This window comes from Myotis myotis, unplaced genomic scaffold, assembly GCF_014108235.1.
Source record: "Myotis myotis isolate mMyoMyo1 unplaced genomic scaffold, mMyoMyo1.p scaffold_m19_p_1, whole genome shotgun sequence".
Classification (NCBI taxonomy): Eukaryota; Metazoa; Chordata; class Mammalia; order Chiroptera; family Vespertilionidae; genus Myotis; species Myotis myotis.
The window spans coordinates 14,407,596-14,433,364 of record NW_023416313.1 but is presented as its reverse complement, the minus strand read 5'-3'; the positions used below and the strand labels follow the sequence as shown (position 1 = coordinate 14,433,364).

General features: G+C 44.2%; 1 protein-coding gene across 6 annotated transcripts in view; it reads left to right on the top strand.

Moving 5' to 3' along the window:
• The window catches only part of CCDC149 (coiled-coil domain containing 149), a 100,511-nt gene that overhangs the window by 57,503 nt on the left and 17,239 nt on the right, over window positions 1-25,769 (top strand). For 5 of the 6 annotated variants that reach the window (XM_036330233.1, XM_036330248.1, XM_036330214.1 and 2 more), the window contains exons 5-11: window positions 9,317-9,433; window positions 10,247-10,419; window positions 11,183-11,255; window positions 12,910-12,994; window positions 15,632-15,776; window positions 23,274-23,350; window positions 24,608-24,640. In XM_036330233.1, the coding sequence (XP_036186126.1) occupies window positions 9,317-9,433; window positions 10,247-10,419; window positions 11,183-11,255; window positions 12,910-12,994; window positions 15,632-15,776; window positions 23,274-23,350; window positions 24,608-24,640 (703 nt within the window). The remainder of the gene's footprint in view (window positions 1-9,316; window positions 9,434-10,246; window positions 10,420-11,182; window positions 11,256-12,909; window positions 12,995-15,631; window positions 15,777-23,273; window positions 23,351-24,607; window positions 24,641-25,769) is intronic. The other variant, XM_036330256.1, reaches the window with a different exon arrangement.

The window sequence follows — 25,769 nt, the reverse complement described above, 5'->3', positions numbered from 1 at the left end:
TCCAACCAAGTCCCGTGCTTCCCCACAATCATATTTCCCAGATTCTGAGATGCACAGCTTTCACATGTGGACACCTCTGACCTAGTCAGTTGCCAATGTAGTTACGATGGGCACTTTGTATTCCTTTTAGAGGTGCATAATGGTGGGTCTCAAAGTTGATAGAGACTTAACGTTTGATGAAATACACTAGACCCTCCTTACCTGTGGTTTTGCTTTCCACAGTTTCAGTTACCTGTGGTCAGCTATGGTCCAAAAACATTAAATGGATAATTCCAGAAATAAAAAAATTAATATATTTTAAATTGAATGTGGTTCTGAGTATCAGGGTGAAATCTCCAGCCATCCCACAGGGACATGAATCATCCCTTTGTCCAGTGTCTCTGCATCACATACACTCCCTGCCCATCAGGCACTTAGTAGTCATCTCGGCGATCAGATCCTGATGTCACAGTGCTTGTGCTTAAGTCACCTGTAGTTGACTTACTAATGGCCACAAGTGACAAGAGTATGATGCTAGCAATTTGGATATGTCAAAGAGAAGCTGTACATTGCTTCCTTTAAGTGGATAGGTCTGTGTGTATAGGAAAAACTATGGTACATGTAGAGTTTGGTACTATCCGAAGTTTCGGGCATCCCCCAGCAGTCTTGGAACGTTTGCCCCTCAGAGAAGGGGCACTGCTGCACGACGTACCATGTCAGAAGATGCTAAGTAAGTGCTACATCAGTGGTTCTCAACCTTCTGGTCCTTTAAATACAGTTCCTCATGTTGTAACCCAACTATAACATTATTTTCATTGCTACTTCATAACTGTAATGTTGCTACTGTTATGAATCGTAATGTAAATATCTGATATGCAGGATGGTCTTAGGCGACTCCTGTGAAAGGGTCGTTTGACAACCATAGGAGTCGCGACCTACAGGTTGGTAACCGCTGTGCTAAGTAAAACACAGACTGTGTAGCGGGCAGCCTGGCGGAAGGGGGGCACTGTTTATATTGGGAAGGCATATCTATCTAATCACGTGTAGCTCTGAAGGAACCATGGTGGGAGGTGGTCACATAACCCGGGGAAGAGGTGAGGAGATCCTGTAGGTGGAGCTTGGGGTGGTAGAGGCCCAGCTTGGGGCCAGTGAGCCTTTTGTGAGGATGAAACAGCAGAAGTTATACAAAGCACAGAACACACTCCACGGTGGGGGCACTGTGCAGTATTGTTGTTGTTGTGGAGAGAGGCAGCATAGCAGAAACTCTAGGACCCTAGACGGCCAGGGTTCCATGCCTGGCCCTGCCATTGGTGAGGTCCAATGTGGGCAAGTTACTCTGTCTGTGTGTCTCAGTTTCTCGCCTGAAATGAGGATAGTGTCAGCACCTCATAAGGTGCTTGTTGGACTTACATGGGTTAACATGTATAAGCACTCAGGACAGGGCCTGGCGGGTAGTTCTGTGTGTGTGTTTGCTCTGAGTGTTAAGACTGAAACCTTGGGTGAGGGCTGCTCCTGAGCTGAGCAGGTCCTGGGTGAGGAGACCTGGCTTTAGAGCCCCCAGGGGGTTCTCAGCCATAGAGAGGGGAGGACAGTGTCTGACTCCTGGAGTTGTGGGAAGCATCAAATGAGAGGTCCCTGATTTAAGGAGCACTTGAGGCCCCTGGGAGAGCCAGACACTGCTCTGAGTGCCGAGCTATTTCAGCGCAGATGACAGGCAAGGCTCCTGTTGGGGGGCAGCTGACAGTGGGGAGCGCACACGCAGGTGAAGGCGGTCATGTCTGTGAGTACGATGAAGACAGCAGGGCAGGGAGGTGAAAGGAAGAGTACCTTGCAGGTAAAGAGCTTCTGTGATAGTGTCCAAGGAAGACGTGTCCGAGGAGGTGGCATTTAATCTTAGACCTGAAGGAGACAAAAGGATGGGCTCTGGGCAGACATGTGGGCGGGCTAATCCAAGGGCAGGGGAAGTGCAAAGGCCCCGAGGCAAGCAGGAGCCTGGTGTATTTGAGGCACAGGGTGGCTGAAGAACAGAACAAGGGAGCGTTAGCCATGGGGTTGGAGGTGGGCTGGGAGCAGCTCATTAGCCTCCAAAGGGCAGAGGCATTCATTCCGGTGCAGTGAAAAGCCACTGAAAGCGTCATGTGAAGGAAACTTCTAGCATGTTGTTTGGCCCAAATTGGGTGCTCATTAGCTGGGCAACATCGATATACACTAATGAATGTGTGCACGGTGATCTCCAGAGCCCTGGAGAGAGAAAGTGAAAACTGCTGGGTCTGTGTTGTTCTTTTGTGCGTGTATTTGTGTTTTTTGTTTGTTTGTTTTTTAAGTGACAAATGCTTCTATTTAAAGCTAGAACTGGACTAGAAATTTGGTCTCTGGTATGCCCAACAGAGTTGCCCACGTGGGACCTTTTAAGCTCTCGTGTTCAGTTTTATCGAGGGTCTCTCAGAAGTCAGGGCAGCAGGAGAGGGTGTGGAGAAAAACAACAGGAAAAGTAAAGCTAGTCAGGGCCTTGTTAATTAAGCTGCCTGGCACAACACTCTGCCCGACGAATGTTTAGTAAGTGCCTTTCGGTGCTGACCTCTTCCTAGGTGAGCTGTTTGCATCCGTGTACAGGATTGGGGGTGAGGAAGGGCTAGCATTTGCATCCTTCAACAGTTCTCTCATCTGACCCTCCCAGTAACCCTGGCAAATAGGCACTTTATACAAACTGTAACCAGACTAACTGTGACTGGGGATTTCACTTTCAGAGCTCTACACCAACAATACAAGTCAAGTCAATAGCGAGAGTTACATCAACATTGGTCCTTGCCTTATAGCAGCGATTTTCAACCTTTTTCTTCTTGTGGCATGCATAAACTAATCACTAAAATTCTGAGGCACAGCAAAAAAAAAAAAAAAAAGATTTTGCTGATCTGACCCCCAAAATAGGTATAATTTTGATTCATTCACAACGGGCAGCTATTATTGTGTTGGCTGTTGTCATTTTTTTATTTGACAACCGAAGGGAAAGGAGGTCACTGCCCCTGACTACATAGTCAGGTGTTGCATGTCGTAAATATTCTTGCAACACACCGGTTGAAAATCACTGCCTTATATCTTCATATTTAGAAGACGGAGGCCCCGGAGTTGGAGTTGTGTGGTGTACAGGCTGGGCAGCCATTCATAGCTGCGCTATCTACAGGGTCGCTTTAGCCTTAGTATAGACTGAATGTGCCCCCATGAGAGTCATCTGTTGATGCCTAATCCCAGTGTGATGGCATTGGAGGTGGGGAGGTTAGATCATGATGGCAGGGCTCTTACCCTGGGATTAGTGCTCATAAAAGAGACCCCAGTGAGCACTTTTGCTCTCTCGGCCACATGAGCAAACAGCCACCCATGAACCAGGAAGCGGGCTCTCACTAGACACCAAGTCGGGGGGCACCTTGATGTTGGAGGTCCCAGCCTCCAGAACAGTGTGAAATGCGTGTCTGTGTTTGTTAGCCCCCGAGTCTATGATATTCTGTTATAGCCACCGGAATGGACTAAGATAATTTCCATTTTTTAAAAAAAGTCCCCTGGGGCCCAGTGAGGTTTGATGGCTGCTGAAAAAGTGACTAGATCAGCAGAAGCAGAATCTGAGCGCAGATAGCACCTGGAGGGGAGTGCCTGCTCCTACCCCTGGCTGCCCCTCACTGTCTAGGAGGGGAGATGGATTCAGGCAGATGACAGGAGGGGAGAGAGAATGGTGAAGGCTGTGAGGGATGAAGCCTGAGAAGAGATCAGGGAAGGAGGGGGTCATTCTGAGCCAGGGGCCTTGAGGAGGACTGGAGTTTGAGTGGGGAGTTGGACTCAATGGGCAGGTGGGGGATGGGCACCTAAGAGCCATTCGGCCCCTTCATTTCAAGTCCCTTCAGCCACATTCCAGCTACAGCTGCGCCTCATCCATAAGCTGACGACTCACACCCATAATTCATTCATAAATGTTTATTTCCATCTAAGTCACCAAATGAATGCATCCGCTGATGGCAGTGCGCGCATGCCTAGGGCACTGAGCCACGTCCAGGGCTGGCTCTGGGAGGCGGGCTGAGCAGCTCTGACCCTATGTTTGTGGGAATTAAGTGCCTAGAGCAGTTGCTTCCTGGCCTTTTCCAAGAGGGGAAATCATCATCGCCTGCGGTCTACAGATAAGGCTGGTGTGGGGGCTCTGCTTTCTCCAGCTGTGGGCCTTTGTGGGGAAACTTACGTGGAGGGTGACAATGGCCATCATCCCGATGATAGTTGTAACAGCAGCTCACATTATGGAGCACTTTTTCTGTTCCAGGGGCTGTGCTAAGTATCGCAGAGAAATCCCATCTTCTCTCATGTAGGATTAGGTTCTGAAGTCAGCATGTGAGAGGCAGGAACTTGTGTCTAGACAAAATTCCCCTGATGGACTCTTAGATTTTCCGTAAAGTTCAGGGCACATGGCCATGTGTAGAGCTGAACAGTGGTATTCTGTATAAATATGAACAGTATGATTTTGCCCGCCTCCCCGTCTGGGACACTGAAAGCTGGGGAGCGTAAAGTCACCCAATTTTTGAAACTTTTATTTTTCTCTCAGTCTTTCTTCTCTATCTCTCTCTTACTCCTCTCCCCCCTCACCCCATCTTTTTTTGCCAAACACATATATTTGAATTCCCTAAGTTAACTGTGTATTTAATAACAGTAAGAAGCTATACTATTGTTGTCATATTTTTACAGTGAAGGATGCTAAGGCTCAGAGACATCAGGCACATGTTTGAGGTGGCACAGCTTACAGACTGTGGGGCCAGGAGGTGAACCCCGAGGTAGGGGGACTTCAGGGCCTCTGAGCTGTCAGCTGGGAAGGCAGACCTCTTCCTGGGCCCTGCCAGTCCTGCTGCGTGGCACTCCATGGGCCCCTTCGGCTGATTGCACTTGAGTGTCAAATCCAACTAATGATCCAGCTATCACCAACTTGGGCCTCACTTTAAAAATAAGTGTTTCAACCAGTCTAGCCCTGAGGTTTAATAGCCGATATGGTATGCACATTAAACACCAAATGATTGTTAACATATTTATTGAAGCTTAACAGGCATCCAGTATATAAACGATGACTCTCTTATATGGCTGTCAGACCTGAGTAAACATGTTTAATAATTAATTGGCATTAAGCAAACATAATTGTGTGATTCTAAATTAAGTGCTCAGTGAAGCGGATTGTGAAGGGAAAACCACCGTGGTGTTTTATTACTTAAAGTTCAGGCCACCGGTCTGGCTTTTCATATATCAAGAAAAGAGCCCCACTTTCCAAGTCATGTCACAGGCCTCCTGCTGTCTCAGACCACAGAAGGCAGAAGTCTACCTGTCCCTATGCCCTTTGATTTGAGAAAAGTTTTTTTATTTGGTTAGTTATTTTTCTTTCTGTATAGCCACTTGGGGTTCTGCAAGTCCTGAGCCAAGCAACTGTGTAACGTGAAAGAGTTCTCACAGATCAACTTTCAGTTGATTAACCTTTGCTGCTATAAACTCCACCCCCCATACCCGCCAGGCCCACTACAGTTGATTCTCATTATTTGCCATAGTTGTATTCTCTACAGTTGTTGCAAACGCTAAACTAACACATAGTGAGCTATTGCTCCTAGGGAAAACATAGGATTAGGTTTGTCAACCCTAAGAAAGAAGATACCTACCAAAAAGGGCTCCTGTGGCTAACTGGGCTCAAATTTCAAAGCAGAACCTAGTAGCCATTTGTAAATAGGGGACTCTCACACAAGCCACACTTTATTTAACAAGAAGCCTGCATTAAACTGCCCAAACTGCCTGCTTTTACTGTGTTCTTGCCATCTGAGCCAGCCCTTATAAAGAAGTTCCTGGAATCCTGTTTTGACCAATAGAACTGAGGCATTTCCTGTCCAATCGGAGCTGTGCAGCTCTTCACTGACCAATCAGAGTGTGCCTTTTAAACCAATCAAACTTCAAGGATTTGGAATCCTTATTTGCATGAGGACAGACCAATTGGGGCCAGGATTGGAGACTTCTGTCTATATAAGCCAGCTTCCTTCTGGCTCAGGGAGAGAGAGCACTTTCTCACAGCCTGGTTATATCACAGTTGAGCTCTTTGCACTGAATAAAGTTTCCTTCTTCAGCACACACCAAATTGGGGATTCCTGTTGACTTCGAACTGGTGCCAACATTGCTTGACAGGTTTCTGTGAGCCTCTGATCACAACATTTTTGTCAGTGGATCAATACATAATCTTGATTTATGTGTGTTTTGTTTCTGTTTAAAGTCACATTTATTTAATGCATACTGTTGATTCATCAGCATTGAACTCAACCAATAGCACGTAATTTACTCTTGAATGAAGCTTGGCTAACACACACGTTATTTTCTCTGTGAGACACATCACAGCCTTCTTGTGCTTAGGAACATTAGATAGCACTTCAGCATTATGCATGGGGGCCATTTTAAACAGGAGGAAAAAAAAGACAGAAAAATGCGGCACTAAATAGACCACGGAAAGGACACTTATGTAGAGAGCTAAGCAAGGGCAGAGCATTGCCTCTTTCAACCTCAGCTGGGAGCCAGGCTGATAGACAACGCACATTTTTTTGCAACTCTGCACTTGTTCACCCATGCCCATGCAGGATTTAGAAGTGCCACGGGTGTTGATTTTGAAGTTACAAATAAATTTGGGCAAATTTGAAAATACAGAATCCTTGACTAATGTGGCTTGACTGTGATCAGATTCCATCAAGCACAGCTGTCTGTGTATAGCCTCTGCCAGGTCTTCTGTAAGCTGTTCTGCTGCCTGAAACATTGTCTGCCCAACACCAATGATGCTTTAGCACAGTGGTTCTCAACCTTCTGGCCCTTTATATACAGTTCCTCATGTTGTGACCCCAACCATAAAATTATTTTCGTTGCTACTTCATAACTGTAATTTTGCTACTGTTATGAATTGTAATGTAAATATCTGATAGGCAGGATGGTCTTAGGCGACCTCTGTGAAAGGGCTGTTCGACCGCCAAAGGGGTCGTGACCCACAGGTTGAGAACCGCTACTTTAACACATAGTAGGTGCACAATAAATATATGTCCAGTTCAACTGAGTAGTTTTTAAATAAGGAGCCCAAGCTGATGTCATTTGAAAATGCTCTTCACTTTTCTCCAGTCATCATTTCTTTTCCAAGTTTGTTATTATTTCAATCTACTTAATATTCTACTTTGCCTTTTAACTTTCTCTCCCCTGCCCCTAAATCCTTCAGAGACTTGAAAATAAAGCCATTTCCTCTACTGGCAACTAATCCCTCAAGATTCATTGGCAGGAACAAGGAAAAGTGTGTCCCAAGCAGGCACTGTGTAACAGGGAAAAACTGTCCCCAGGATCTCATCCATATATGAAGCCCATCCACACACACCCTACAGGGAGGCGGGGGAGTCAGGCTTACAACCTTTTTAGAAGAAGCATCTGGAAGCAGTACTGTAACTTTTAAAAGTCACTGTAATGGCAACCTGCCTGGCACTAATGGGAACATAAGGGGTCCTCTGGGACCACTGCATCTTCCTGGTCTCACAGAATTCCCACTGTGGCCCTACCTGGAGGTTTGGCGCTGCCTGTGAAGGTTGGCCCTGCAGTCTGGGGAAGCTATGCATTCTGTGGGGATCCTTGGGAAAATTGCATTTCTGAGGACTGGAATTATATCCCTAGGGATTTACCAACATATGTTATGAAAGTCATGCATAGTTATTTTAAAAGTTAGGAAAATACAAGTGTTAGCAAGGATGTGGAGAAAAGGGAACCCTCATGTACTGTTGGTGGAAATGCAGGCTGGTGTAGCCACTGTGGAAAACAGTATGGAGTTACTTACCTTAAAAAATAAAAAATGGAACTGCCTTATAACCCAGTAATTACACTTCTGGGGATGTATCCGAAGAAACCCAAAACACTGATTTGAAAGAATATATGCATTTTACAATAGCCAAGCTATGGAAGCAACCCAAGTATCCATCAATATATAAGTGAATAAAAAAGCAGTGGTACATATATACAATGGAATATTACTCAGCCATTAAAAAAAGAATGAAATCTTACAATATGGATGGACCTAGAGGGTATTATGCTATGTGAAGTAGGTTAGTCAGAGATAGACAAATGCCTATGACTTCACTTATATGTGAAATCTAAAGAACAATATAAGTGAACAAACAATACAGAGTATAGATAGACTGATGGTTGAAAGGGGAGAGGGCTTAGAGGACTGGGTGAAAAAGGTGAGGGTATGAGAAGTATAGATTTGTAGTTAAAACATAGTCTCGGGATGTAAAGTACAGCATATGGAATATAGTAAATAATATTGTAACAACTGTATATGGTGCCAGGTTGACATTGGAAATATGGTGGGGAGGGAACACTTTGTAAAGTATGTGAATATCTAACCACTCACTATGCTGTACACCTGAAACTAAAACAAAATAATATTGAATGTAAACTGTAATTGAAAACATTTTTTAAATTAAAAACAAAATAAAACAAAGGAAAGAGCAGCATACACAGTCTCAACATCACCTAAACATTTAAGTAATTTGATATATTTGGTCATATTTTTCTTTTTTATTTGTCTATCTCAGTATAATTTAGTCCTACTGCATATGAAAGTTAGTAATCTGCTTCCCCCCTCCACTTAACATGGCATTCTAAACATGTCAGTGGGATTACATAGTTCACATCACCCTTATTTAAAACAGCTACAAAGAAGCCCCTTGATTGATTGCATTATAGTTTGCTAACAATTCCACTATTGTTAGAGGCTGTTCTAGTTTGTTTACCCTTTCTATAAATAACACTGCAATCTACTTTTTCTTTTTTCCTAAAGCTAGTCCCTGTCTGGGATTATTCTTAGCCCAGATTGTCAGAAGTTAAGTTACTGGATCATTAGGTTGGGACATTTTTAAGGCTCTTGATAATATGGCCTCATTGTTGGGAGTGTGGAAGCATGCTCATCACAGCATGTGCTATCATTTCTTTTAAATTTCTGCTAAGTTTAAAAGAAACCCAGAGTTGGTTTCCTCACCAGGGCTATGCTACACAGGACTTCCACCTTCAAATGCCCAGGCCTGTGTTTCTATAGCCTTGTACCATGCATACATGTGTATGTGCATGCATGGACAAAATATAATATATTTCTAAAAATTTATGATATTGGCAAGACATTTCTTTGTCTTCTGCTTTTCCCCGGCATTTCTTGAAAATCTTTCAAAACTTTCTGCCTGGTGTGCTTGGGTTTGTTTGTTTGTTTAATCTACTCATTTTAACTCTCTCCCTCTCTTTCTCCCTTTCCTACTAATGGGAAATGCAGCTGTTGAGGATGACAATTGCCAAACAGAGGCTTGGAGATGAAGAAATCGGTGTGCGGCACTTTGCAGCCCATGAGCGCGAAGACCTGGTTCAGCAGCTGGAGAGAGCGAAGGAACAGGTATCACAAACATCCGTTCATAGCAGGAGGTGGATTTGCACAGCTGGACACAACACAGAGAAGACTGGACCGTGTCCCTGTTGCCCAGAGGGTGTGAGGTGCCTGGGATGCAGGTCAGAGGAGGAAGGAGGATGCCAGCCCAGTGCTTTTCCTTCTTGGGTTCTCCCCCAGGTCGCCTCTGTGTTTCTGGCTTCCAGCAGGTCTGCTCTGTGACTTTGGATACCATTGTTCTGAGCACAATAAGAAACTCCCCCCCCTTACCCAGGATAGACAAGGAGAGAACAAAACGTGACAAACTGGCCTTAATTTGCAAGTTTCCGCTCAAATGCTGAGCAGTGCTTTTTAGGCAAAATCTCAACGGGTACAGAGTCCTAGTTAGGGAACAGCTAAGAGAGCCCAGACTTGCTTTCCTTCTCTTGCTAATTGGTTTTGAAGAGCAGAACACGATTTCTGGGCCTAGAGCGGCTTGAAAAAGCCCATGTTTGTAAGACACTGGCTGCTGTTCCCAGCGTCGGGATTTGGCCTCTCCGAGCCTCTGATTTCAGGGCACGCTGCCCGTTGGTAAGGGATCGGTTCTGTTTCTCCAAGCCGGAGCACCCCTCCCACCTTAGACAGAGGAAGTGTCTGGCAGGACGCCGGCCTCTTCCTTGTAGCTTTGATCGTATTCCAGTGAGTGGCTCTTACAGTTTTACAGCGTGCGGGTTGTCTTATGCGCTCTCTAAAAATCAGTCAGCCACACAGAAAGCTCCATCGCTGGCCGTAAAGCGGGTGCCTGAAGAACATCTTGAGGAAGGGCGCTTCCTTTGGTTTCAGATTGAATCTCTGGAGCATGACCTGCAGGCCTCTGTGGATGAGCTTCAGGACGTGAAGGAGGAGCGGTCTTCCTACCAGGACAAGGTGGAGAGGCTCAACCAGGAGCTAAACCACATCCTGGGCGGCCATGAGAACCGCATCATTGACGTGGACGCCCTGTGCATGGAGAACAGGCAAGTGGCCGGGCCGGGCCTGCCAGCAGGTCGAATGCTGGCTCACCACTGGCCTGTGGGCTAGGAGTTATTTGCAGCCCTATTCACATTTGAGAGAATTGCCTTACAATGGAAGGTACATCACAATCTCCCCCCCCCCCCCCGCCCCCCCTCCACACACACACCCAAACAATAATATTAATGTCACAGATTAGTAGTAAATGTCAGAAAGAAGCACCACACACCTGCACGCCCACGTGTGCCCCTTTCTCTCTCCTCCTCCCCCCCCCCCCCCAATTGGGCGAGAGGCCAGGGAGCCAGTGAAAGCTGCCTGTTATTGCTATCAAGGAGAGAGAAAAGAATGAGAAAATAAATTGAGAAATTCCCTGAGCTGCTTCTTTTCCCCGAGGCAAATTTCAGTGTGTGTATGTGTCTAACTCAATGTTATGTCTGGTGTTGCTTCTTCCCGCCTGCCTTCCCAGTGGAATCATCTTAATGAGAATTATGTGAAAAGCGTGTGGCTATCCCTTAGGGGATCTCTGCACGGGGCTCTTCTGAAGCGGGGTTTCTGTGATTTGGGCATATTTGACCTTGATCGCAGCCACTTAAGCAGAGGTCGCACAGACACACTTTTCTCTGCTCCCCTCGGTGGCAGGCATTGTATGTAAAAGATGGCTCTTGAGGCATGTGCTTTTTTCCTCCTCTCCTATGTGAATGCATGTTTTTTTGTTTTGGTTTGGTTTTCTTGCCCCCAAACACTTTCTAGGTGTATTTGTTTTTCCAGGTACCTTCAAGAGAGATTAAAGCAACTTCATGAAGAGGTCAACCTCTTGAAATCCAACATTGCCAAATACAAGGTAGCAGAACCATGGCGATGGCATTGGCGATTCCATTGCACATGTAAATGCCATCCTATTTCATTGTCTTCTATGTGCCAAAGATACCTTAGTGCCTGCCCTCCCAGAGAGAGGCCCATAAGAGCTTTCACCGAGGTAACTGATGAGAATTAAACCCGAGACAACAAAACAGCTTTTGCGAGAGTTCCTTCATTGCTGTTACCAGGACGGGGCACACGGAGACCCCAGAATCCAGACACGGCCCCTTCACAGCCTCGGTCGGTCCATACGACCTCAGGCTTCTTACCTGGCTTTTCTAGAAACTGTTCTGTCACCAGATGCGATTGGTCTCATCGTCGTCCCTAAGAAAATGTTTCTGAGCGACGGAGAAACAAAGATTAGAAAATCACAATCCAGACCATAGTGTTCACGTCACTCTGAAAGGACAGGGTGTCTAAGTTCGCCCTGCTGTTATTGCGTCTCATTCCAGCACCATTAGTTTGATAATATCTATTTCTGCAGATGTTACTTGTAAGTGTTATAATTAGAGAAATCTCCTGGGTTTCTCTGCTTTGAAAATAGATTGATTTCCCTTGCTGAGGGGGAAGTTTTACAGCAGTCTAGATGCTTGGGGGAGAGAGCCTTCTCATTTTCCTGGCTTTTGACGTGGGCTTTTTTCTCAGAAATCTCCATGCTGTTCCTCTTTTCCGTTCTGTGGGGGCCACACATTAGTTTATACCCGTCTATATATACACATGCAGCCAAAGAAGAATGCAGCTTTAAAGATGTATAATTAATACATAACTTTAAAATATGCACGAATGCATTCAAGAACACGCATTCTGCTCTTCTATGTGCCAAGCACTGGCTGTATGGTACACACCAATTTTTTTATTAAGGGAATTATTTAGGTATAATTTGGTTCCTTGTTCTTTTTTAAAACATATTTTTATTGATTTCAGAGAGGAAGGGAGAGGGGGAGAGAGAGATAGAAACATCAGTGATGTGAGAGAATCATTGATCAGCTGCATCCTGCATGTCTCCCACTGGGGATCCAACCCACAACCTGGGCATGTGCCCTGACCCAGGGAATTGAACCGTGACCTCCTGAGTCATAGGTTGATGCTCAACCACTGATCACACTAGCTGGGCAGTACATATCCATTTCAATGTAAGAGTCTCTTCTCGGAATGACATTTAGGTGGCATCCGTGCACTTCCCTTTCTGTGTCCACGGCAGGTATCACTGATTGGCCGTGGCTCTTTTTCCAGTCCAACCATGGAATCCTTCCAAATACCACCAACGAATTCTGGGCCTCGGTACATGAAAGTGAACCTGTTTTCCACCTTCTGTCTGTTCGGAAGGGTTTCCATAACCAGTGGCTTCACACATGAGGCTGAGATTTGATCATTTAACAAATATGCATTAAGTGCCTTTTCTCTTTGGGAGAGGGAAATTGCTGTCATTCTGCCAGGCACCCACTTTTAAAAACCTCTTTCCCGGGACCATAAAAACCCCAACCTTGTGGCAGGGACTCGGAACTTGAACAAGTGGGGCAGCCTCGGGGGTTTGCCAAGGGTTCTTGAACTGGGAGGATGCGACTAAACGTAACGAGGTATTTTTCCATGATTGGCTTTTCTGACAGGTTTTTCTTTTTCTCCCAATCCTGCTTTAGAATGCTCTCGAGAGACGGAAGAACACAAAAGGCCAGGGCAGATCTAGCAGCAGTGCTCTGACGGGCGTCCTCTCTGCAAAGCAAGGTAGGGCTTGTTCTCAGGGGGGACCACTCGGACCCCAGAATGCTAGAGCTGTCAATCACATCTCGTTTTGAGGACCGGAAACCAAGCTGACCCTTAGAAACTTCCGCCTGCATCAGAATTCCCTGGCGGGCTCCTTAGAGCACAGATTACTGGGTTCCTGATTTAGTAGGCCTGGGGTGGGCCCTAGGGATTGACAGGTGAGGATGATGCGTGGTTTGGGGGGGGGGGGGGCGGGGGCCTGCTTTAGGAACCTCTGCCTTAGAGGTTTTCCTGATAACTGGCCCTCATCTGTGTCCTTTCCCTGGCCCTGTGCTCTTCTTTCCTTCTCTGATCACCATCTTAGCATCTATGAGTACATGTTGCAACCTCATTGAATTTCCCTTTTTCCTGGCCTCTTTGAATAGAAGTCTCGGAGCTGCTGGAGTCATTTTATCATGGAGCATATGCCTTTTTCAAGGAAGCTTGTATTGGTTGCAATTTTGTTTCTCCTCCCTGTCAATTCCCATGAAAAATAATGGTCTTCCGGGAACCATCCAGGGGGACAAATAGCAGAGAGCTTGCTTCTGATGCTTACGATCTGGGAACTCAGTTTTAATCGTAAGCCTCGGGTTGAACATGCGCGATTGGCCCATATTCGGGTCATTGGCAGTGCAGATGGCAACAATCAGATGGCAGTCTTAATCAGAGCGAGGGTGGCGTGGAAAAAAAATGCTGACTCTCCAGCTTAACTAACACCCAAGGCACTTTTCCAAGCAACTTTTTTCTTTATTCTACTAGAAAAGGACACCCTAGATTTTTTTTATATAAAATTTTTTAAAAAATATAATTTTATTAATTCCAGAGAGGAAGGGAGAGGGAGAGAGAGATAGAAACATCAATGATGAGAGAGAATCATTGATTGGCTGCCTCCTGCACACCCCCTAACTGGGGACCAAGCCTGCAACTTGGGCATGTGCCCTTGACCAGAATCGAACCTGGGATCCTTCAGTTAGCAGGCCTACGCTCTATCCACTGAGCCAAACCAGCTAGGGTAGATTTTTTTTTTTTTTTTTTAAAGAAAACTACAATACTCTATAGAAATGTGTGGTAGCCTGTCTACATTTAGTTTTGGATACTCTTGATGCATAGCATCTTTGAGTGCTGAGACCAGTCTTACCACTGCCCGTGGGGCCTGCCAGCCACACTCAAACACCGCCGCTGAGCAGCAAATCTGGGCAACCTTTGCTAATAAGAGTTGGGCAACCTATTACGAGATGCCTTAAACTGGTAACTAGAGACCTATGCAGACGTTTTGCTTCGAGAAAGTTCTTCCTACATTAGTTATAATAAAAAACATTGGAAACAACATTTATTTATTGTAGATCTGTATATGAACTACTAAGCAGCTCTTACATTTTATTTAAGGAGATACTCAGGATGAGACATCAAGTTAAGTGAAAAGAGCAGAGCTTTTTTTCCCATTTTTGAAGAAAAATGTATGAATTAGTATAGCTATGTATAGGTATGTAGGAAAGGTGTCCAAAAACATATAGTGAACCCATGGACACAGACGATGGGGTGGTGAAGGTTTGGGGGTAGGGGGAGGATGGGAACGGGCTGGAAGAGGTTAATGGGAAAAGGAGGACTGATGTGATCCTTTCAACAATGAAGATTAGAGGGTGGGGGGAAGGGGGAGAGATCAACCAAAGGACTTGTATGCATGCATATAAGCCTAACCAATGGACACAGAACAGGGGGGTGAGGGCATAGGTGGGGGTTTGGGGAGGCAATGGGAGGATAAGAACACATATATAATACCTTAATCAATAAAGAAACTTAAAAAAATGAAGATTAAAAAACAACAATAGTCATATTAATTTAGTAAATCATATTAATTTAATTAATTCAGTTAACATGGAGCCTCTTAACAAATAATCATGCTAATCTTGTTTTGTATGTAGTTTTCAGTTGGCTAAAATAATTAAACTATGCTAATATGTGAAAAACACACACAAAAAACGTGATTTATACTTTCCTTTTTCTGTCTGGTGGGAGTACAAGTAGTCATTGACTTTTTGTGTAAACCCTTAGTCCATCTACCCATTCCAAAAATGTGCATATACAGAATGTATTTTGTAGTTTAAACAGTCTCCCACATTATCTTGCTACTAAAGGTGCACACCCTGGGAAACTCTGACGTACAGGAAGGCGGTCATGACTAGAGTCATTGTCATTAGCACGGCTGCGTGACCTTCAGCCAATGTTTTTCATCCATCTGCACTTTGCTTTCCAGTCCGTGAAATGAGAATAAACACTGCTTTCCAGGTGGATTTTTTATTGTTGTTCATTTTAAGTCTCAAATGAGTTAGTCAATAGGAACGTATCTTTGAAATTATAAAATACTGGACAAGTGCAACAGATTGTTCTCCTTTTAAACGTTGTTGATAAAAAATCCATGAGGACTTCCGCCTTCCTGTTTAACCCACACACTGAATTTCATTCTGTTGTACTTTTGAGCCTTGAAGTGGACTCTCCAATGCAACCCCGCAGCAGTTAGAGGCTGGGCCCCTGTCAGTGTCCAGGAAGAGCTGACATAGGTCTGCATTCCAGGGTTCCGGATGAACTTGAGTCTGAGTTGTCACTGTTCTGTCCCACTAGTCCAGGATCTGCTATCAGAGGATCATGGGTGCAGTCTGCCGGCGACTCCGCAGTCCATTTCTGATCTGAAATCTTTGGCGACGGCCCTTTTGGAGACGATCCACGAGAAAAACATGGTCATCCAACACCAGAGGCAGACCAACAAGTAGGTGGTTGGGCCTTTCGTGGGGGGGTGGGGGGGATGGACAGGAGAGATGTGGGGTGATGGCTACTGGTGGGACCGCATGTCTTAAGGGGGGTGGGTGAGAACCCTTCAATCTGGAAGGAAACTCCTTAACCTGGAACTATGCTTCTGCTGAGGTCAAGCAAGCAAATAATACTGACCATTGCTTATTGAATGCTTACCTGACCCATCCCCTGAGCAATGCATATTAAATGGTGATTTTGATAGTACACTCGCCAGGGTAATGCAGCCTACCTGTCCACCAGGCCAGCGTTTGGGGCTAATCGGGGCTGATCAGGAACAGCCGACCAGGGGGAGGGACCGCAGGAGATTGGCCAGCCACAGGTGGTTGGCTGTGGTCAGTGCATCATCATAGCAACCGGTTGACCGGTCATAACGGTCGCTTAGGCTTTTATGTATATAGATAGATAGATAGATAGATAGATAGATAGATAGATAGATAGATAGATAGATACTGACTGTGTTGGGCAAAATCAAGCAAGTTGAAGTAGCCATTAGCGACGACAGAAGCAAAACAGAAAGTGTTCAGAGAATTGGTGAATAAACAATAAATTAAAGCAACAAACACTGCAAATCCCACCCCGTGGTTGTCAGCACTCCGTGCTCAGGAGGGCCCTGCATGGGGTCTGCCGCTCCTGTCTCCATATTGAAATTCTTAATTATTGTTCAGCAAGGAGGCTCCCCATTTTCATTTTGCACTGGGCCCTGCTGGACCTGCTTACAAGACCTACACCCAGAACCCAAATGAAGGGGTGGAAGAAGAGAGCAGCAACCAAGGGCTGGGCTTCCAGCAAGAAGGGGAGGGCTGGGGGAGTCGGGCCCTGGAAAGTGATTGAGAGTATTGTAGAAACAAAACAGGAAAAAGAGGAGATGGAAGGGAAGGGAAGATCGCGCAGGAGATTAAGATATATATAAAAGGCAGAGAGCAGTGGAGGGAGTCTGGGCAATCTCAAAGAAATGACAAGGGTAATTTATTGACAGAAGTCATTTCAAAGATTCTTTTTAAAGAAATCTTAACCAATGAATGAAACAGCCAGAGGCTGAAATGCAGCTACTTCTAAGGGGAGGGAGAAGGAATGGGAATCTCCTCGAACAGGCACGAGTTCTCTTTTCTCAGGCAGAGCCCTGCAGTGTTCCACATTGCTGTTGACCTGACACCCGCGCCTCTCTGACAAGTTGATTTCCTAATGCGTCCCTATGGATTCCCAATGGGTTGCCACCTCTTTTCAGAAAGACTGACATTTGCATTTTCCTAGGTTTATTTTTGCTTTAATGCATCTTTTCGTTTTTAACTTGAATATTTTTGAATCATTTCGTGGTTCACACCTAAAAGGTTAAACAGCCCGGCCACTGTTGCCCAGTGGTTGAACATTGAACCAGGAGGTCATGGTTTGATTCTCAGTCAGGGCACATGCCTAGGTTGTAGGCTTGATCCCCAGTAGGGGGCATGCAGGAGGCAGCCCATCAATGATTCTCTCTCATCATTGATACTTCTGTCTCTTCCTCTTCCTTCCTCTCATGAAATCAATAAAAATATATATTTTTTTAAAAGAATAAAAGGTTAAACAACAATATACAGCAGGTCCTTAAATAACAGTGGTTCATTCAGTGTTATTTTGGTATCATGTTGCTGTGTTGAAAAGGCACGTAACTCTTGTTTATATCAATCAGCCTTTGGTAAAACTGGTTTTCTTATACATCATTTTGCTTAAAGTCAAAAAACCTATTGAGGACGTTAAGTTAGGACTTACTGGATCTCCAAACTACTGTTGTCTCTTAGCCACCCAGTTTCCCTTCCTGGAAGAAACCACCGTTCCTCATTTCTTAGGAATCCTTCCCAAACATGCATATATACGCAAGTGCAGAATGTATTTATATAGATATGCAAAAATGCTCATGTATATTTGTATAGGTATTCTCTCTCTCTCTCTCTCTCTCTCTCTCTCTCTTAATAAATAGTAGCTAACATACATATTTTTTAAGGTTTTTCACTGTTCTGCATTTCGCCCATAACAATAGATCTTGAAGATTGCTTCACATCAGTACATAGAGTACCTAATGTGCCATTTTTAATACTAAGAAGGTCTTAAGTTTCATGCTTTTGATAAATGTTTTATTTGGGAGCATGTATAAAAACTAAACAACAAATGGAGTGTGGGCTAAGAATAGAATGTGAATTTCGTCTGCTTGTTGTTATTCCCCATGATTTAGGGTTTTGTAACTAAAATAACAAGATAGCTTTGTTTTGGGGGAGCATCGCACGTAGGAATAAAGATACCCTGTGCCAGAAGTGTCTTCCTCACTGACTGACGGTTACTGCCCACCCCTTGAGAAAGTGCAATGGGAGCCATCTTAAAGAATTGATGACAAAAACAGGACTTTGCATTTTGAGAGGACATTCAATTACTAGGCATTTTGCTTGAGGTATTTGTTGCCAAAGAGTTGGCAGTTGTCTGATTATTGCTAAAAAAGAGATGAGGTTCACTTGTCTTATAGACAGATGGCAAAGCATTAATAGAAGAGGCAGATGTTAAAGTACCATTTCATGGAACACCACCTTTAGTTCTCCAGGCCTTCTCAACAATCCATCACTTTGCCAGCGTGGGGTGGTGGGATGGTGGTGGTGGTGAATTTATGAAGACACACTGGCCTTTCGCTACCCTTGCTGCTGTGCCTAAAACTGTTCACTGCTCTTCCCCTTCCCTGGCCAATGGTGAATAGCTTAGACATTCAGGATCTTAGTAGCAGCATGAACTATCATGGATCAGAGCAAAGATTCAAAAGAAGGTCACCTGGGTGGAGGTGGGGGCAGGGCTATCTCCAGGCTGTGGAGAGCCACAGCCCTTTGCCGCTGCTTCAGGTCCCGACTCTCCCCAAGGACCCTCACTCAGGGATTTCTGTTCCCTATGTTGTCCAGAAAGCAAGGATAGAGGCACAGTGGTGGCCAGTTCTTGAGTTAGTTCCGTCTTTGGAGATCCCCTCTGATGTTGTTGTTATCGAAAACTGCTACTGAAAATCCAGAGTCCTGACATCTTGAGGATTTTCCTAGACTATTAGGTGGGCATATGCAGAAATCTCCCCTATCTTAAAACAAACTGTAGCTAATTACAAATTTTGTTTAAAATCTCCCCTAGCCTACAAAAATAAAAAAATCCTCTCTCCAGCCTGTTTAGCCTCAAGCTACTGCCCTGTCTCCTATCCCCTGCTCAACTACTTGGAGAGTCATCTATAGTCACAGCCTCAATGTTTTCATAGTCTTTTGTCTCAAGCCTGTCACTTGGATTCTGGATTTCATTGCCTCCACTGACACATCTCTATCAAGGGTCGGGCACAGCTTCCACGTGACCTCCTCTAAACTTTCCTTTGGAAGTATGACCATTTCTAGAATAAGGCAACACTCATCACACCATCACACCTGGAACCCTCTTCCCTTGACTTCCAAGGCCCCACATTTCCCTAGCTGTTCTCCTCCATCTCCAGGTGTGCTTCTCTGGTCCTTTCTTGCCTTACACAGGGGGTAGTCTAGTCCCCTGTTCTTCTGAATTCTCCCATGCTGTTGGTGAGCAGATCCACTCCCCCAGGCTACACTCTCATCTCTTTCCTCCCTCCCATATGTCCAGATGGAGATGCTGTAGATGCCTCACACTCCTCACCTGCCTCCTGCTTGTTGCCTCATTCCTTTAGCTTCCCTGCATCCCCCATTGACTTGTTTCAGGCCACCATCATCACCGACCTGGACAATGACTTTCTAACTGGTTTCTTCCAGTCCCTTCTCAACACTGCATCAAGAATACTTTTCCTAAACCTCATTATGCTACTTCTATGCTTAATACCCTTCAACATCTCTCCAGTGTATAAGTCTTAACATTGTCAATATGGCAACAAGATAATTAAATCTTGGTCCCTACAAGCCTCTCTGGATTCATCTTTCATTCACTCTTCGGTTCTGCTGCTCAGTTCTACTGAAGGACTTGTGTCTTTCCAGGCCCCTTCGCTTAACAGCTGTGTCACCCTGGGCACATTAGTTGACCTCCCTGGGTCTCAGTTCCCACATCTACAAAATTAGGATGGTAAGAGCTGCCTCATTGGTTGTGGCAAGGGATTGAGATAATTACTGTGTAGTGCTTAGAGTAATATCTGGTACAGAACACGTGATTGATAAATATCAGCTGTTATTAATGCTTTCCACTGGCACTGCGCGTGCCTGCACACATCTGTGTGTCTGTCTCCCACCAGGCTTTTAGTCCCTCAAATATAAGGACAGGGTCTGCTGCTCTGCATTATCCCCTACAGCCTCAGTGATGGTTTGTTGATTTGGTCAAATGGAATTGAATGGACCCTGCTCTTACTTCCACCATCTCCATCTATAAATACAGACAGCTGTTAAGACCCAAATAGCCCTTTTCTCTTCCTGGGCCGCACGTGCCGTTCAGTAGACCACCTGCCATATTCTTTCAGTGTCAAACCAATCAGGAGGTCCCTCTTTGTCATTTGAAGCATCTTGGGTTATATTTGGCAAGTCAGCTGTGGTTACATGCATATTTCAATATAAACAGTTTTAATGAGAATTTGCTCCAGACACAAGAAAGCTTATTTCCCATTGCCATTACTGGGTATTGGTTAACAGTATGCACTTTGGAGGCAAACTGAAGCTTAGGTTTGTGAACCTGGAGCACTAAGAAGAGCTGCTGGTGGCTAACTAGGCTCAATTTTTTTTTTTAAGGAGTCTAGTAGCCATTTTTGCACAGGGGCCTCCCACAAAAGCAGTACTTTGGGGGAGAAGCCTCTGCATTAAAATGCCTGCCTCTGCACTGAACTGTCTTTCTGCCTGCACTGTGTTCCTGCCATCTGAGCCAGCCCTTACAAAGGAATTCCTGGAGTCCCATTTCAAGGGACTGAGGCTTTCCCCAGCCAATTAGAGCAGCTCTATTCTGACCAATCAGGACAGTGTCTTTGGACCAATCAAACTAAGGATTGATTTGGCATCCTCATTTGCATGGCAACCAACTAATCAGGCACCAGGGGCGGGGACTTCTGTCTATATAAATCAGCTCTGGATTAGGGAACATACTTTTCAGGGAAGACTAAAGAATCCCATTTCTATGATTGGAGCAGAGCTGCAGAGCTGAAGAGGGTCCAGGACCTGGGGCAGCCTCAGAGCCCTGCTATATTGCCGTTGAGCTGTTTGCACTAAATAAAGTTTCCTTCTTCACTGCACCCCAAATCGGGGGTTCCTCTTGGCTTTGGAATTGGTGCCAGTGACCATGGGTTGACAGGTTCAAATCCAGACTCATCACCAGCTGAGTCCTGCATATGGTGTTGGTCAAGTTAACTAACTTCCATGCCTCTGTTTCCTAATGGGAGGAATAGAGTAAGGCGGGTAAGAGCACTGAGTGTTGTGAAAAGACAGGTTTTTGAGATGAACTCTGCATCCTTAGGCAAGTTGGTTAACCTCTCTGTTCCTTAGGGTCCACATGTGTGAAAGAAGGATTAAAAAAACAATGTGCACTCCAGGGCTTTTGTCAGGTCTGATGAGATAATGCAAATCTGGTAGGTGTTCAGCACGGACCCCAATTCATGTCCAGGACTCGGGAAAGGTTAGTTTTGCTGTTTTTTGTTAACAGTATTGCAGTTGCTATTGCTATTGATACTGTTTCTACTACCACAACTCCTGCTGGGTCCATTTCACTGCCTGCAGCCCTGCATCAGATTTCAGTACCTGGCCCAAAAAGCAGTCACCCCTGACAAACTTAGAAAGTATGTGGTTGGGAACACCAGCAAATTCACCTCACTCCATTTCTGGGAGACATGGCTATTATCTGGGAACATCAGAAAGAATACAGCCAAATGTCTCCCCACCACGCCTTCCAGCGTTGCCCTGACGGCCTCCCTCAGTGTCCAGGGAAGAGTTAAGCCTTATTGTTTGTTTCCAAGAGGCAGCCACATACAGATGATCTGATCTCGTTAAGAAACGGGCGTCAACTTGAACACGGCTGAGATTGCATCTCAAACCCATCAGCTGGTGAAAAGGCAGCTTGGATCAGAGGCCTGAGCAAAATATTGAAAATGAGATTACGGAGAATAGTGTTTATTGAAGGGTCAGAGTCATGAAAGCAGAATAAACCCAACAATTGGAGTGAAAATTGAAAGTAATTGATCAAGACTATGCAGAATTTAAGACTTAAGGAAAAGAGGCAAAGAAAAGCTCTAAGTACCCAGATGAAGAAAACCACACACAGTAATATCAAAGACTTTTTCATGAACTCAGAGGGAATGTTAATTAAGATGCTGTAAGTCAATTCAGATAAAATAAGGATGAATTCAAAGCCATATATATGTGCAGATATATACATATTCATGTCTCTGTGTATATGTGGGTGTGTGCAGCTATCTCTGGAATATAAAGAGCTGGGAGGACAATTCTGCTGTTATGAATTCTCCTGTTGAAAAGAACCGAAACTTTGCTCTTAAGGGATATTTCCACATCATTTTAGCACAGCAGGGCCAAGAAAATTCTCCAATAAAGACTTTTTTCAATTTCCAGACCAGTGGGGAGTGATTGAAGTTTTAGATGACTATCAAATTATTTCCCAACATGTTTAATTTTGTGTAAAGGAGGGGAAATATATGCCCACATTGTATGTCTTTCCATGCATATACACAAAGTTTGACTTCCGGATAAGTAGTATAGTCTTTTCAAATACTCATTCCAGAACTCACATATCCATGAGTCAGAGTGGTCACCTTGGAAAGCAATATCATTATTCTAGTGATTTTTGCAATCACTGAGAGTTCTTTAGAAGTGTCTATATTTTTTAATTCTCTCCATTGATAATTACAAGCCATGAGAAAAGAAAAACATTTATTTAATCAAGTACGTTTTTGAGCATATGCCAGGCATTATGCTGAATAGCAAGCAAGAACTGGACATCAGTGCAACATAGGTTAGTCCTAAGAGAGCAGATATTATTATGTTATTGACTCAAAGCAACATTACCAAGTATATTCATGCATGGTATTTGTTAGACTTGATTGTTTCCAAAACTCAGATCTACCTTCAAAGAGTCAAGGTATGGTGCTACTAAGGGTATTCAAAATGCATAATCATTTTTAGCAATGAGCAATTCCTACATAGAAATTCTGTAAGATGTTGGGGCAATGGTGGAATAATTCTTTAGCTTCTCAGAGGAAATACCTTTTTGGGAGAGGAGTCACTTCAATGGCAACATTTAGTATTTTAAAAACTTATGCACTTTATTTTTATATGTATTTCCAATAGAATGTGCGTGTGTGTGTGTGTGTGTGTGTGTGTGTGTATCCCATTTTTAGCATGTATCTTAAATCTCAAAACATTTTCTCTTAGTGTACTAGTGGGTTTCCCAAGTAGCCTGCTCACAGGCTTGCAAGCTGATAAGATGCCTGCTAATCTGTCTGCTGCAATATTCTCCCCTTTTCCAGAATCCTAGGGAATCGGGTGGCTGAACTGGAGAAAAAATTAAGAACTCTAGAAGTTTCCGGTTTGTGGAGTCTCCCAGGTAAGCAGAACTTCATAAAATTTGTTTTCTTTTCTTTTCTTTTTTTTTTTAAAAAAGGAAGTGCTCTCATAATTTGCAAAGAAGATTCTACCTTTCCAATGTCCTTTTATTCTAAGATAATTGCTGAGAAATCTACAAGTGCTTTAAACTTAGAAACCATCATTTTGGAGGGAAATCAGTCAAGTGCAATACATATGCAGGTTCTCATCTACATAACTATGAAGTTTTGCTAACATAATTCTGAAACGGTCACTCCACGTGGCCATATGTTTTTTTGTAAACTTTGTGAATATAGTAAATTGCTTCATTTTTGTCACCATAGGTGTCTTATAAAGATTTGTTCAATTTAATCATCAACCCTAAAAGTGAAAATAAGAAAAAACAAATATTCTCACCCTCATGCACTTACCAACCTCCTCCTCTCTTCCCCACCCCATTTTTAACGTAGCTTGAAGATTAAAATTTCCTGTGGAGATTTTTTTCACAGTTGTACACAGTATCAATTGGCTGTATTTATTCTGCTTGTCGTGGTAAAATAACCCCTTCATAGACCCCAGCCAGCTATTCCCCCTTTTCCTTTACACGTTCCAGAAACTTGTCCTTATCATTTTCCATGCCTCCTCTGCCCCTAGAAGCAACGTTGTACATATATTTTTAGTTACTTAACCTTTCTACGCAAGCTAGTCTCCTCTACCCTTGATTCATATCCGTCGCTTTCCTATAACGTCCAGGGAATGAACATTGCCACAGGGATATGAACAACAACACGTTTGTTAATGTAAATCTGAATCGCTGCCTTAGGTTGCCTGGAAGTGTGTTTCATAAATTGGAATTTTGAGCAGCGATTCCTTGAACTTGATGTCAAAAGACCTAACAAAACTAATTAGTGGCGAGTGCCATCCTGGGGATTTGAATGATCCATTTTGCACAAGAACCTTTTGATGCGGTTAAAACCTTATCTTCTTTGAAGGCCTTTCTTTCATTGCATTGAATTTCAACACAGTCGGGCACATTTCTCGTTTATTTGTGCAGTCAGATTGCTATTTCTGTGCTTGTACTGAAGTTTGGATTTCCCACCCCCTCTCCAAATGACTTAGTGAAATTTCACAATGTTTTATTTCTACAGCGTATGTAAAAAGCTGGGAGTTGAATAACAATGAATGCTGAGAATTTTCTCTTTCTGGTGATGTTTGGTCGAGGTTCGAATGGCTATTGTGCAATAACAATTGTTTCTTTCCTTCCTTTTGCTGCCTGAAGGCCTGAGCTACAACGTTTCAGTAGGATTTGGGAGTATGTTCTATTCGACATTTTTGTGTTTGTGGCTAATATCATTAGTGCATAAATATCCGCCCCGCATGTAAATAAGTAGAAATGCATTCTCTATGTATCCTTGCACTTCCCTGATTAGAACAGTCAATTGAAATGGAGAATTTAATTAGCACAAAGCAAATATTAAATGGTGAAATTAGCTTTGAGGAACCCGGCTGAATGGATTTTATGCCATGGCCATGTTTGTTCTCATCACTGGCCTCCGCATAGATACAAAGTGGGAGGGCAGGAAAAAAGTGGCAATTTCCCAGTGGAATAGCTTGCCCTGGCACAGTGATGAAGGATGTTACAGGAAGCAGCGCCTTATGATCATTCTCCAAGCCGTGTGAGAGTAAGGGGTGGGCCTCTTCCAGCATAAATCAGACCAGTCCCTCTGCCTATTCATTGTTTTACGGCTCCAATTATGGAGCAAGAAGCAGTGTGTTCTTTCCCCGTCCTCTTCCTCCTCCTCCTGGTCGTCCTCTTCTTTTATCTACTTTTTCATCCTTCCTCTTCCTTCTCCTCTTCTTCCTTTTCCTCTTGCTTTCTCCACGTGGGAGCCAAATCATAATGTTTCAGCCAGATGGAGGGATCCGTGTCTCAATGGTTTCAGAGAGTCGCTAACTCTCTCTTATTCACCATCATCTTGAAAGCATCAGGGTTTCCTCCAGGAAATCAGCCCTTCAAACCTGTTGATACCTTTTTGGGCATCACTTTGTGAATTTAGTTCTGTACTAGCCATTTCAGAGATGCCCCTCACTCGCTCCAAGAACCCGCAGTCCTGTTACAGATGCAAGAGGAATGTACATCAAGAAGTGAGAGGAAAGAAGGAAATGGCACATAATTAAGTGCTGAAGGATAAAGATGTTGGTGTGTGAGGTGTCATTGAATACTAGCCCTGGAAGGACAGTGGAGAGCAAAACATTCAAGGATGGCAAATACATGGTGTATATTACACCACACCCATTCCCATGGTAGTGGCAGATATTGCTAATCAATCGCATTGCTCTTCTTTGATGATTTCACATGTGGCCCTCAGAACAGCCTCCCACTGCTGGCTTTCCAGGAAGCCGCCACCTGGTCAGAGTTGACATGTGAGAGAAAACATTTA